General features: G+C 41.8%; 2 protein-coding genes across 2 annotated transcripts; both read left to right on the top strand.

Annotated features, from left to right (window-relative positions):
- Window positions 1–3,913: 3,913 nt before the first annotated feature.
- On the top strand, window positions 3,914–8,487 carry LOC120698659. Its single transcript, XM_039982368.1, has 2 exons — window positions 3,914–6,635; window positions 6,736–8,487. The coding sequence occupies exons 1-2, from the start codon at window positions 6,572–6,574 to the stop codon at window positions 7,644–7,646; spliced, it is 975 nt and encodes a 324-aa protein (XP_039838302.1). The 5' UTR covers window positions 3,914–6,571; the 3' UTR covers window positions 7,647–8,487.
- LOC120653653 lies at window positions 8,108–9,392 on the top strand. The gene is made up of 2 exons (XM_039931351.1): window positions 8,108–8,297; window positions 8,650–9,392. The coding sequence occupies exons 1-2, from the start codon at window positions 8,108–8,110 to the stop codon at window positions 9,390–9,392; spliced, it is 933 nt and encodes a 310-aa protein (XP_039787285.1).
- Window positions 9,393–14,861: the final 5,469 nt, after the last annotated feature.

Below are 14,861 nucleotides of genomic sequence, written 5' to 3'. Positions count from 1 at the left end.
TCACGAGACACGCGTCGGCCTGCTGCTCAGGCACGACCGGTTAGACCGGTCGCCTCAACCGGTCAGACCGGTCAGATGAAAGGCCGGCCCAGAACTTTCAAGCCTAAGCGCCCGGAAGAAGGTACTAGAAAGGTTAATGAGTCAAAGGTGCGTGGGAGTTTTACAAAGCAGAAGCTCACCTTTGCTCAGCTACTGAACAAGTACACAACGGCCGTTCCAAAAGATCGGCTACTAAAAAAAGAACCAAGTTCACCTTCACGTCAAGGCAAGCGTTCTTCTCCTAGGGGAGAATCCAGCAAGCGTAGGGGTGATAGCACTACATTATTCCCTCCTCAGAAGGTGTACGCTACTACACTGTCGGCGTCACCGGCATCGGGTTTTTCTTATCCTACATGGGGGCATGAAGGAATTTGGATGTATTGTTATCCGATGCTATACCCACCATCTCACCACAGGGAGGAGGATCGCAGAAGGCGTGCGTTCGATAAGGTTTCACGACCAGTGCATGACCGATTGGGACCTCACCAATCAGGTCAGAGGCGGCAGCCTGCACCGGTCAGACCGGTCGCCATTGACCGGTCAGGCCGGTCTCATCGGAGGCCGGTCAAAGTTCATTCTCCAATACAAGTGTACCGTGTCAAGGAAAAGAAAGATGAGGTACATACCACTGTTGATCCAGAAAAAGCTAAAGCCGATGATGAGGTGCAGATCTGCAATATCAAAGTGGATGTCAGTGTTGCGAGCACAAGACCTATAGTTTTTGATAAATCGGTCAATCCTCCTGTCCAGAGGCCGATCATGGATAATGATCATGAGGCCAGCAGCAGTAATTCAACATCAAAGTACTTTCAACCAAGGTGGTGTCCTCCAGGGTTGACTCGTACTCAAAGACGAAAGTTGCAGCGCCTACGTGCTCAGGAGAAGAAGGACCAAGAGTTCAAGAGGCTGAGGGATAAACAATTCAACAACTACAGACCTATGGTCCCTCGGGAAAAGGTATGAAGAGTCAAAGCAGTTGACCAGCCAGCACGATCGGTCGAACCACCTCAGGCGACCGGTCTGACCGGTACAAGCGACCGGTCTGACCGCCCGGAGCAACCGGTCAGACCGGTTGAGGTTGCAGCAGAATAGAAAGCCGAATTGGAATTGCCTGTTTCGGCTCTTTGCGATGGAGAAACACCGCTAGCATTCTCGGTACAAGGCAATGAAGAGCTAGTGGAACATGAGACTACACCAAAAGCACAATGATATGGAGTTCAACGACATTTAAGTGCTCGGGGGGCAAAATATTGGCAAATGATAATTTACCTCATGAATTTTCTATGCAACAGATCAGTTTGCAATGGGCTCTCAAGACTTTGATTATGTATTTGTGTTGAGCTGGTTGAAAATTGTAACATCAGTAGATAAAAGCCGAATTAGAAATTTTTCAATTCGAGCTGGAAAATTGGCAAACTGTTAGTAATGAAGCATGTTGAGACTCCTACCTGCGAAAAAGACTTGAAGAAGTTCTTGGGCAAGGTGAATTTCTTGAGAAGATTTATAACTTGTCTGGTAAGATCGATGCTTTTACTCCTATTCTTCGGTTAAAGAATGAAACCTAATTTACTTGGGGGCAGAACAGCAAGAGGCTTTTGAAAAGATCAAGGTTTATTTGTCTTCAACACCTGTGCTCAAGGCGCCTAGGAGAGGGGTTCCTTTCAGGCTTTATGTGGCTGTTGAAGATAATGTCATTGGGACTGTTTTGACTCAAGAACCGAAGAAAAGGAGTATGTCATCACTTATATAAGCCGATGACTTATTGATGCGGAGACAAGGTATACTCTTACTGAGAAGTTATGTTTGTCTCTCTATTATGCTTGTACCAAATTGAAGCATTATCTACTATCTAGTACTTGCATAGTAGTATGTCAAACCGATGTGCTCAAGCGCATGTTACAAAAGCCGATTTTAAGTGATAGAATCGGCGAGTGGGTTTATGCTTTAGTTGAATATGATTTGGCTTGTGAATCCTTGGAATCTATGAGAGGTCAAATCATAGCGGATTTCATTGTTGAGCATCGGATTAATGATAAGCATGCTTTGGAAATCGGCTATGTTACTTGCACACCACGGAATTATATTTCGATAGATAGGTTTGTGATGATGGTCAAAGAATTGGTGCTGTCTTGATTTCTCCAAGTGGTGGTATTCTGAATTCTCAAACCGATCAAAGGAGGATTGCATAAATAATCAAGTTGAGTATGAAGCCCTCTTATTTGACTTGGAATATTTGCAATCTACGGGCGTAAAACGTGTTGAAGCCTTTGGTGATTCACTTCTGATGGTGCAGCAAGTATTCGAGGTATGCTAATGATATAATAGATATTTAAATGCATATCTTAACAAGTGCCTCGATATTATTTCTTCCTTCAATGAATTTATTATAAGATATATACTAAGGGAAGAGAATAGACAGGCTATTGCTCTGGCTAAGCAAGCATCTGGCTAATCAATTATGAAGAAATATTTTCATATTCGAAAGCCGATGCAAGCAAAGGCCAAGTTGCAGGTTCTGGACGAACCGGTCCGACCGGTCGATGCAACCGGTCTGACCGCCCAGACCGGTCTGATCGATCATGAGACCGGTCTGACCGCCCAGATTACTGGAAATACCAATTCGGCTATGAAAGGTGATTCATCACTAAAGCCGAAGATCAGGACTGGAGGGTTCATATGATCTCCTATCTAAAGATCCTGGTCGTGATGCAAAAAGGGATATTCGGCGGATAACACTCAAAAACATTTTAGTCAATGATAAGCTCTATCGTTGAACAGCCGAAGTTTTATTTCTTAAATGTTTGAGCTCGGATCAGGCCAGAGTTGCCATGAAGAAAGTTCATGAAGACGTTTGTGGTACACATCAATCGGCTCCCGGGATGAAGTGGTTGTTTGATAGAGCCGGTTTGTATTAGTATATCATGAACTTTGATTGTTTCAAGAAGTATAAAAGGGTGTGAAGAGTATCAGCGGTTTGGTGATTTACTATTGGTGCCCGCTGTGATGATACATCTTATTATCAAATCATGGTCGTTCCGAGGTTGAGGATTGGATTTCATTGTTCAAATTAATCCTCCATCTTCGAAGAGGCATTGCTTCGTGTTAGTTGCTACAAATTATTTTATTAAATGGACCGAAGCAGTTCCTTTGAAGGACATAATTCACAGCCGAGATTGTATATACTCAGGCTTGCCTCACTTATACAAGATGACATGGCCAATATATGATATCGTCCTTCAAAGCAAGACATGATTGATGTGTAGGTGCTTCTCGTTGTTCAAGTGCATTTTTGGGGTTGGAGATATGTTTCTTAGTACGCAAGCTGTACTAAGAAACATGGGGGCATATGTTGACACCCAAAATTGGCACGACTAAGATTTTCTGGACAATCTGGACAGACCGGTCAGACCTCTCGTATGAACCGGTCAGACCGGTCTAGACAAGTTTGTCAAATTACAAATTGGACTGCACCATTGCGTAGATCTCGTCGATACGATCGAAATGCATATATAGAACGTCCAATTCGGAGTCCGGATGAGGGAGTTATGCCTCCTGGAAGACCTGCACCCCGGTCAGACCGGTCAGACCGGTCCAGGGGCGGTCCGGAGACCGGTCAGACCGGTCCGAAACGCCCAATCCGAGTTAGAAGTTGTATTTTGACACGGGATTTGTTAGGGCTTCGACTCCTAACGGGTACAGACCTCCTCACCCTATATATATGAAGGGCAACGATCGATTGAGGGTAATCCCAATCGATTCACACATTTATCCTTTATTTTTTACCTCCAAACCCTAACTTTTCCAATCTCATCTGTTGTTCTTCGCTCGTCTCTACGGCGTTCGAGGATGTTCTGAGTGGCCTGCCGACCTCAGAGCAACCCTAGATCCACGAGCTCCGATGGGGTCCTTCCCGAGCTCGAGGTTTTAGGTTTTCGCGGTGTTCTCTATAGAACCGGTCCGACCGGTCGCCATAACTGGTCTGACCAGTCTGTGCACAGGGAGCCCATTGGTGAAGATCGTGTCGACGATCCGCGCGTTCTAGCGCTTTCGAGTGTGTTGGCGCAAATTAGTGTCAACATAAAGTCTTTGCTTTCTCATTTAATTATTGCTCTGCCCAATTTCGGTCTGTAATTGTCATGTGCTTGCTACATTATTTGAATGCAGTTTGCTTTTACTGTTACTGGCCTCATAGTTAGGTTTAATACATCTTCTTTGTACTTAGGATATTGTTGTTATGCAGTGATCTTTTCTTGGGGGGTTGTCACTCATTTTATTCTGCCTTCAAATTGCTCCTGCTGTTGGACTTTACTTCAGTTGCGATCCTCACTTGCTAAATTGCCTCAGTATTGTTTATTTTTTCCAGTGCATTTATTCCTCTGTGTGGATTGCATAGCTGTCTTGAGTTCTATTTCGATGCCTTCTAGAAGGCCAAAAAAGGCTGGGTCACCCGCGTCCGCATCGTCTTCTACGTCAGCCCGCTCTTCTTTGTCTGTTCGCCGTGTGCGTGGTAGAGGTCCAGCGAGCTGTCGTGGCCGTCTTGTGCGTACAGGTCTTATTGGAGGTCACCCAGCTGCATTTTTAAGTGCAGGTCTGTGGTTTTTTAAGGATCATTTTTGCTCAGTATGGCTCATTCTATGCTCGGTTGCTCCAATTTTGTCTCCCTGCCCGATGTTTGCTGTTGTTGGGTTGCTCACCTCTGTCAATGTGTATGGTTGTTCTTATTTCCCTTTCTGCTCTATCAGGCGCAGCCTCCACGGCTGTTCCTTCATGGGGCATCGTCGTCAGTTAGTGCCTCTCCTTCTCTCTGCTATACAATTCTCAGCCATATAAAATTTCGATCCTTTATTCAGTCCAGCTATGGTCATGCTGTTAATATAGGAGACCATTACTGTCCGTTGGTCCCGCGTGTTGACTCAAACAAGAATCGTGCTAAAAGAATGTGCTGTAATAGAATCAAGGCGGCAGCGAGGCAAGGTCCGTGCCTTTCCTCATTGGCTGCGTGTTTTATTTGTTCTTCATTTAATGTTTGCAATGCCACCCACTATTATTTGTAGATTGTCTTTATCGTGCTCCTTTTGTTGAGCTTGTATTCTCATTTCCTAAGGAGTACATTGATATGCTGAAAGGTGCGTTTGTAGATGATTTTGTGCAGTTAGGTAATATTCCACTATTGTTTTTTGGCCGTATTTGCATTGTCGCGTTCTTTGGTGTCTCTGCAGCTATGTATTCTGAACGGTCTTATTATGGCGGCCCTGATTATGTGTGCCAATACTGCTTTGCTGTTTTCTGGTACCATGAGAGAATACAAAACCAAAGTAATCGCCATCAAATTTCTTATAAGGGTTGCTGTCATGGAGGCAGGGTTTCCCTACCTAAGCATAGGGCTTTTCCCCCACTTCTTCAAGATTTAGTGCGTTTTGATGGAGGTGCACGGTCCAATTCTTTCATGCGACTTATTAGGCAATATAATTCGTTGTTTGCCTTCACCTCTTTGGGTGTTCATGTTGACAAATCTATCAATACCGGAGATGGTCCCTATGTTTTCCGTATCAATGGTGTTGTCCATCACCGTATTGGCTCGCTGCTTCCTGCTCCTGGAAGGCGTCCGAAATACACGCAATTGTATATTTATGACACGCTTAATGAAGTGCAGAATGGGCTTGATATTTTCTCTGCTGAAGGCTCTGACCGGCCAGATCCACAAATTGTTGCTGATGTTATCCAGATGTTAAATGAGAATAATCCTTTGGTTCATAAATTTAGGATGGCCCGTGATAGGCTCTTATCACCTACTGCGCCAGAAATTGCTATTAGGCTTGCTGGCACTATAGATGGTCATGCTGATAGGTAGTCTTTACCTGCAGTTCCTGAGTTGGCTGGCTTGCTTATAGGTGGTTTGTCAACTAACGTTTCATCCTTTGATGTTGTTGTTGAGGCCCATACATCTGAGCTTAAGCACATCTCTCCGATTCATCCAGCACTAATGTCATTGCAATATCCACTACTTTTCCCACACGGCGATCCTGGTTTCCATACTGGGATAATGCTGAAACAGATAGATGACCACCCTACTAGCCGAGACAAGGTGTCTATGCTATAGTACCACGCATACTATATGCATTATCGTAGAGGAGAACCTAATCCTGCTCTTTGTTGTGGAAGATTATCACAGCAGTACGAAGTTAATTGTTATTCCTGTGTTGAGGCCAATAAGTTAGCCTTTTATTTTTTCAATCAAGATTTGCTTCGCTGTGAGACCTACCAAGGTATATCCGATGCAATATGTCGTGGAGCATCAACAGGAAGAGATGTTGGCATTAAGAAGATGTTACCTGCCAGTCATATTGGAAGTAAGAGATACATGCAGCAGAATTTTCATGATTGCATGGCTATTTGCTGTGTATATGGCCCACCAGACAAATTCACTACTTTCACTTGCAATTCCAAGTGGCCTGAGATTACCGAGGCACTTAGGATTGAGCCAGGTCAGAAACCTTGTGACTGAGCCGACATGGTTGTCTGAGTTTTCCATATGAAATTGGAGGAATATCTTACTGATATCAAAGAAGGACGCATTTTTGGACCTGTCCGTGCAGGTTTGTGCCTACATAGTAATTCTTTTCCATTCTGTTTTTATTATGTGTGATTCCATATTACATGCATTCTAATTCTATCCATTTTTTAATGTTTTTGTAGTTGCACATACAAATGAATTTCAGAAATGTGGGCTGCCGCATTCACATATCCTTGTGTGGCAAGTTGAGACAGGTCGTGAACCATCTGCTTCCGAAGTTGATAAGTATATTTCTGCTGAGCTTCCTGATCCAAAGGTCGATCCATTGGGGTTTTCTTTGGTCCAAGAATTCATGATTCATGGTCCATGTGGTGCAGCTAATCCAAAAAGTCCATGTATGAAGAGTGGCAGGTGCTCAAAAAATTATCCAAAGCTCTTTCGTTCAGAAACGAGCTTTGATTTGGATGGATATCCTTTATATCAGCGCAGAGATAATGGCATTCAAGTATGGAAAAACAATGTCCAACTGGATAATAGATGGGTTGTGCCCCACAATCTTACAGCGCTGAAGAAGTATCAAGCACATATCAATGTTGAGTCCTGCAATAAAACGTATCTTATCAAGTACCTTTTCAAGTATGTAAACAAGGGCTTCGATTGTGCTAGAGTGGGATTTCAGACAAAGCAATCCAGTTCAGCTGTGCAATCTAATCATGGACACAGTGCATTTGTTCAGCAAGAGCCTGGTGATGGTGGTGTAGATGAAATTGCAGAATATATCAGATCTAGATATTTATCTTGCTGTGAAGCAACTTGGAGACTTTTTGGATTTGAAATACATGGAAAATTTCCTTCTGTTGAAAGACTCTTTGTGCATCTTCCAGGAATGAACTTTGTCACTCTTGATGAAAATGCAGACCTGCAAGAGGTGATTGATGATCCTGAATCAGAAAAGAGCATGTTAACTGAATGGTTCACTGCAAACCAGATTTCCCAGCTGGGCATGATCTTACTTACTGTCAGTTTCCAACTAGATATACCTGGGATTCGGATAGTAAGACATGGAAAGTTCGCAAGAGGGGCACTAAATTAGGAAGGCTCAGGTTCGTGCACATTAGCACTGGTGAAACGTTTTACCTTAGAATGTTGTTGATGGTAGTTCGTGGTGCCAGAAGCTATGAGGAGGTACGCACCCATGAAGGAATTGTCTATTCTACTTTCCGAGAGGCATGTCAGGCTCGAGGCCTCATTGGAGATGACACTGAATGGGCCTTTTTATTCGATGAGGCCATTATTTGGGCAACTGCATATCAACTGAGAAATTTATTTATGACTGTTTTAGTGTACTGCGATGTCGGTAATGTCAGAGCTTTATTTGATAAGTATTGGAAATATATGGCTGATGATATTGGCTACCGCCTTCGGATTGCACTTGATAATCCATCATATATAGTGCCTGATTCCGTGCTGCAATCGGGTCTTATGAAAGAACTCAGTGCTATGTTCAGTAACAATTGCCTTTCTATATCATCCTATGATCTATCCGTTTTAGGGATGAACTCCATGGATGCCGGTGCTAATAGACTTATTATGGAAGAAATGTGCTACGATAAGGTTGCATTACTTGCTGATTCAGTTAAGATGGCTGCTTCCTTGAATTCTGATCAGAGGTTCATATATGACTCTGTTATTGATGTTGTTTCCAAGTACGAATCATTTGTTTATTTTGTTTCTGGACGTGGCGGTACTGGGAAAACTTTTTTATGGATGCCCCAGCAGCTGCTGTCACCTAGGTGATACGGGTCTTGGTTGTTTGGTCTAGCTTGTTTCTTTTTCTTGTAATAGTTGACTAGCATAGTTACAGGCCCTTTTTTCTGTAACTCTTTGGGGATCTTTTCCCCTTTATTCTTCTTAATATATTGATACGCAGCTCTCCTGCGTGTTCGAGAAAAAAAAAACTCTGAGATCACATGATCACATTGTGTTGGCTGTTGCCTCATGTGGTGTAGCATCACTTCTCCTTCCTGGAGGTCGTACAGCCCATTCAAGGTTTAAAATACCGCTTGATATTCATGAGAACAGTCTTTGCGGAATAGGAAGAGGGACTAACCTTGCTGGTCTTATTGCTAAATCTTCTTTAATTATATGGGATGAGGCTCCTATGAGTCACAAGCACTGTTTTGAGGCCCTGGATCGTTCACTCCGTGATATTCTAGCTGTTCATGACCAGAGAAATGCTTCACTGCCATTTGGTGGCAAACCAATGCTACTTGGTGGAGATTTTAGGCAGGTCCTACCTGTTATTCAAGGCGGTGACCGTACTGAGATAGTGAAAGCATCTTTACTAGGATCATACTTATGGAGACATGTGAAAGTTATGCGCCTCTCCATAAATATGAGACTAAGCAATCCGTCTCTTTCTATAGAAGAAAAGATTCAAATGGACAAGTTTGCACAATGGGTTCTTCAAATCGGTGAGGGCAGAATTCCAATGACAGCCAAGAATAATCGCCAGCTAGAAGATGATTGGATACAGATCCCGCAGAATTATGTGCTCTCACCAAATGGTCCTAAGATACCGGCCATTGCTACTGCTATATATGATGATTTCCACCTCTTCTATGCATCCATGCCCTACCTTGCCCAGCGATCTATAATATGTCCTGTCAATACTATCGTTGATGAAATAAACAGCTTCATGCTTGATAAAGTGCCTGGTTGTACTCGTGAGTACCTGAGCTTTGATACTATTGCTAACTCATCTGAACAACCTTCAGATTTCCAAATGCTATACCCACCAGAGTTTCTAAACTCCATAGTTCTTAATAATTTCCCGTAGCATCGTCTTGACCTCAAAATAGGTGTTCCTGTTGTTCTTTTAAGGAACATAAACCAATCAATTGGACTCTGCAATGGCACCAGATTGCTGATTGAGAGATTAGGTGACCGTTTACTGGAAGGTACAATCATGACCGGAACTCACGTTGGAGATACAGTTTGCATACCCAGAATTGTTCTTAATGGTACAAGCCCAAAATGGCCTTTCACTTTGCAACACCGACAATTCCCAGTAAGAGTCTGCTATGCAATGACGATAAACAAATGCCAAGGCCAGACACTAGAAAAAGTTGGTGTGTATCTTCGCGAGCCAGTATTCACTCATGGCCAGCTATATGTTGCCGTGTCAAGAGTAAACTCAGATAATGGTCTCAAACTACTCATTGAGGATGATGATGGTGAACCGACTGATACAACCAGAAATATTGTTTACCAGGAGGTTTTAAAACATGTGTAACAACTGCACTATCAAGGCCATTAGTTGATTAGATTTTGCAGATCCCTATTGTACATGTTCCATCCTTTTTCTATGTGTTCTACCTTAGTTATTTTAGTAGTTTCTTTCTATCTTTTGCTGTGTGCTTCCTCATCTTTCGATGTGTGCTGTCATTGTTAAAAAATCATGCAGGTGCACTGCCATCTATTTTAATTACAACTTATCTAAATATGTGTACTGCTCCCTTCATTGTTGCCGCTAATAGGTGTCACCGTTTTAGCTAAACATTTGGTCCATCATTTCCCTTTTCTAATATTTGCTATTAGAACTGCTCGAGTTATTCTTCTATGACGATTCTTTGATCTTTCTTTTTATCTCCTCTGCTGTCATTTCCTTGCCTTTGAAAGATTTAGTCACAGTGTTGTGATCCTCTAAAAAAATGCATTGCCTTTATTTACATGCTCTTGTGTGCACTTCTAATATTTAGATTCAGTCACAGTGTTCTAACCCTTCAAAAGAAATGCACCGTCTTTATTTACATGCTGTTCTCTACACTTCTAATATTCTATTTTACTATTTTCCTTGGAGCTGCTGCTGCTACCGTTAATTATGTTTAGCTGCATTTCTATTTTCCAGTGCACAGAATATTGCTAAGTAACAGTTATGCACTCTGGTTTCTAGCCCAGGATGGAGTATTCATTGTTGAAAGACGTCACTTCTGAGTTGCAACATTGGACTGTAAGGACACGCGTTGTCAGGTTTTCAGAGTATCTAAGCAATGACAACCCCCCTAAGATCCTCAGGCTTGATCTAATACTTCTCGATGAAGAGGTAATTATAGATCTGCACTGCCGCTTCTTTGAATTTCATATTTTGCTACCAGGATAAACTGTTTTTTTTTTCAGGGAAAAGCCATGGAAGGTCAAATTCCAGAGAGTTGGGTACCATTATTTAAACCACAGCTAAAGGAAGGATTTGTTTACTATATCAAGTACTTCCAGGTTCGCAATGCCCGTGCAACATACTCTCCTGTTGACCATCCATACATGATGAGGTTCACTGCTCATACTAAAGTAAATGAGGTCAAGCATGTCCAAGACACCTTCCCAAAGTATGCATGTGCGCTGGCCACATATGATGTGCTTCGAAACAGAGTAGGCATTACAAAGTATTGCTCAGGTAACACTTTTCTTTTTCCATTTCAGTACTAATCCTTTCATGATATTAATTAGGCTAACATTTCTCCACCAATTAGTCTGTAATTCTTATAAGCATGCAACACCTTTTGTACAGATGCCATTGGAGTTTTCACATGTCAAGCTGCAACAAACAAAAGGAGGAACTAAGAGTTTGCGAAATGTATATCTCACCGATGGCAGGTCTAAAATTTTTTCTTCTCCATGCAATCAGATTTCCATTTTTGGTTTTAGTTCTTTACAGTTCCTATTGTGTTCCTGTAGAGAGAAGGCCGTTGTTTCTTTATGGAATCAACATGCGAACAGCTTCGACGCTGAGCATTACATGGACATGGCAGGCCACGGTCCAGTTGTGTTCCTTTTTGTTGGCATGACATGTCGCATATTTGAAGGTATACATTTCCTGCTTCAGCAAGCAATTCCATAATGCTCTCCTCCATTATCTGAACACACTGCACCATTCATTTGATTAATTATCATGTACTTCTATTGTCAGATAAACTAACACTTCAAGGATCTGCATTATGCAAATGGTATGCCAACCCAGAACTACTGGAGACTGCTGCCCTACAGGACAGGTACTTATTATAAATTGTCTTACAAAATCAGTACAACACACTAGGAGTACTGATATAACATCCCAATTATATTGTAATTCAAAACATGATATATCTGCAGTTGTATTGGCCGACTTCCTCCACCTACATGGTTTGGTCCAACTGCATCACAAATGGAACCAGAACGAACAACATTAACAAAACTGTCCCAGTTTACGAATCCCCATGTTATCTACGTATGTCACTACTTACTCAGTATTAGATTGTAACAATTATATACTTACATGGTTTATAAACCCTTATAGATTCATGCAGTTATTTGCCTTATTCCACACAGAGCAACAGGTACATTAAGATCAAGCATATGGTTCCTAATCAACCATGATGGTATTGGGCTTGTGAGCTATGCAATAAATCAATGCAACCACATGGAGAAAAATATAGATGTGTTGACCCTACATGTTCCGGAACATCAGGAGGACCTAGGTGTGATACTGTTCTTACATATAGCCTTTTCTTACGCTGTTATTAGCACATAAATTTATCCTGTCATATAGATTATTATATTTGTACACCATAATACCATACATTAAATATTTGCATATATTATGCAGGTATCGTCTTTCCATTATTGCAACCGATCCTATTCCACCAGCAGAACAACAAAGTGAGAGAACACTTCAACTTGTGTTCTTTGGATCCATAGCTGAAGAAATAATTGGCTGTCCAGTTGATGCACTTATTGCTGCTAATAAAGGCATGGGAGTCTTTCTCCCAACAAAAATCACTGCTCTCTATGGAAGGCACTATGACCTCCGTATAAGTGTTTCTTCGATGTCACTACAGCAGATCAACATCACCTATCAGGTTGATGCCATTATAGGAATTGGCAACATTCCTGCATCTACACAGCCTCCGTTGCACCTCCGTATGTCACAAAACAAACTGAACCCAGCTCTATATATTAAGTTGACCTGCTGATTACCTTACCTATCCAATTGTTATTACCCAGCCCTTGAAGGACAGTCTCCTCATCACTCGGCAACTGAAAATCTGGAACTCAGCTCCACTGATAAATCTGCATTCATCGCTGCACCAAGTGGTTCTGGGTGTACACCATCTCAAGGCAGCAAGGTATTCATATAACACACAAAGGCTACCTGGTTCCATTACAAAAATAACCAGCGCATTAATTAATGATTTTAAAATTATGTCAGGACACCAGCTCGGCATTACCTGATGTAGATGTCTCGGGCGCAGTAAACTTGGAGGTTCAAGTCCTTGCAGGAACCAAGGTACAATTCCACACCAGTAATTGTTTTTGGTGCTCATAATCATATTATCAGTATATTTATGCACTACCTGTGTCCATGTAACTTTAGGCTCCTCAATCACCTGAAACCAAACTGGCCTCAACTCCGCCGTCAGTTACAGACCTAGAAAAAAATCAGGTATGTCTCATAACTCCATGTCTACCATATTGCATAGACAGACAATTACCTTTTCATCAGATAGTAGGAAAATTTTATACTAGGCATTCCCCATGCAGGTTCGTGACCCAAAGACCAAAAAGACCAAGCGTTCAGCTGATGAACCATCTCATAGCAACAGAGAAGATGATCCAGGGTATATTAAACTCCACGACAACTACACTGACTTAACAAAATAGAACAAATATTTTAGTCCAAAGTAGTACATCATATCATATACTGCAATTTATACTTTATAATGCATTTCAAATCAACATTTCAGTGATTTCCATATTGATAATGTGTAAAACAATCTGCCTTCCTCTTTGTTGCAGTGATATCCATACAGCACCAAAAAAAAATACCAAGAGATGGCTACACCTCACCAATCCAGATGAAGAACTCTAGGTGATCTGTACACCCCTTAATTTGCTCCCCTGCTATAGCCTAACTGCAAAATTAAACCTACTATTCCGATGCAGGGTAGCCAAGCAACACATAAGCACCTTCTATTTTGCACACGGACCTGATACAGCTACGGCAACGAATGCTGCTACCTACCAAACTGCGGCAGCCGACGTACCTCTACCTTATGTAAATTAAATAGTAGATGATGGCTTCCTAGACACAGCACTGTATAGCTGTGCCAGCCAGTTCACCTTGTGTATTAAGTAGTCAACTACAGTTGCTATCAACTCTTAGCAGCACAGCAGTGTGCTTCCTTACGCTGCCCATCTAGACCATCTAATGAACGAAACAGTGCCTGCACCCTTCTAAAAAGATCCTTAGCCACCTGCTGAGCATCTATATTATGCCTTCTCACACTGCTCTATGTGTTGTCGTACTCCCATGCTAACAAATGCCTCCAATTACGAGTTAAGCATCTATATTATTATGCCTTCCAAACAACTACTATGTGTAAATTATTAATCTGTACTATCGCAGTCTGCCAAACATTACGCCATGTATCACCTTACTCCCATCCTAGGCGATGTTGTTTACCAAAAGTCTATATTAACTACGGCTGCTACAAATCAGCAGAGCACGAAAGATTCCCGTACAATAAGCAAATCATATAATATGTCACAGCCTGCAGCAGTCCATGAACGTACAACTAGCCCATCTTTTTCTCACATTGTTTCAATTAAATTTTTGCAACTTCAAAATGTATTCAGAGACTAATCTTTCATAATTTCTATAAGTAATGCAATTTATTGACCGATCAAACCCACCTGATACTGTAGAATTCCTTTTCCTTTACTCTAAATTAAAGTAGAATAAACTTAACGGAATTTGTATATTCCATAAATATATTCCATAGTCAATCTTTTAGTCTCAATCGACAATGAAAATATTACTATTCTTATCTACTCCCAAGGTATTTCACTTGCGTACCCTAAAACATGTTCTAGATACTGCCGCGCTACTCTTTTTTGTCCATCACACATTCCATTCTACACATACCAGTGCAATTCAAGAAAAAACATACCAGACCAACAACAACGATCCAAAAAATAAAGCTAACATCAACAGGCGATGCAATATATCACAGATCCATAACATTAAACATCCAAACATGTCCAACACATGCACTGTCTGCATCCATAGCAGAAACACCATTCCTACAGTATCTACAAACAACACATGCTGACTCCACAGGCTACTACTTTAACCTATATACAAAGGACTTGCACTTGCCCTCTCCCACGCAACAATGCATAGCAGCTTCAGAACCCCATCACACCGGACTATCAAAGGCCCCTCCTAGCTAATTCACTCTCCAAAATGCCTTCAAATATTGCAGCACAAAAG

Source organism: Panicum virgatum, chromosome 1K (genome assembly GCF_016808335.1).
Source record: "Panicum virgatum strain AP13 chromosome 1K, P.virgatum_v5, whole genome shotgun sequence".
Taxonomy (NCBI): domain Eukaryota; kingdom Viridiplantae; phylum Streptophyta; class Magnoliopsida; order Poales; family Poaceae; genus Panicum; species Panicum virgatum.
The sequence above is the reverse complement of the archived record's forward strand: the minus strand, read 5'-3'. Positions and strand labels throughout refer to the sequence as shown.

Excerpts from the sequence above, each read along its gene's own strand:
- LOC120698659 (XM_039982368.1), top strand. The coding sequence starts at position 6,572 with ATGAAATTGGAGGAATATCTTACTGATATCAAAGAAGGACGCATTTTT. Across the intron at positions 6,636-6,735 it reads TTTTGGACCTGTCCGTGCAG|TTGCACATACAAATGAATTT; the intron begins GTTTGTGCCTAC and ends ATGTTTTTGTAG.
- LOC120653653 (XM_039931351.1), top strand. The coding sequence starts at position 8,108 with ATGAACTCCATGGATGCCGGTGCTAATAGACTTATTATGGAAGAAATG. Across the intron at positions 8,298-8,649 it reads TTTTGTTTCTGGACGTGGCG|GAAGAGGGACTAACCTTGCT; the intron begins GTACTGGGAAAA and ends TTTGCGGAATAG.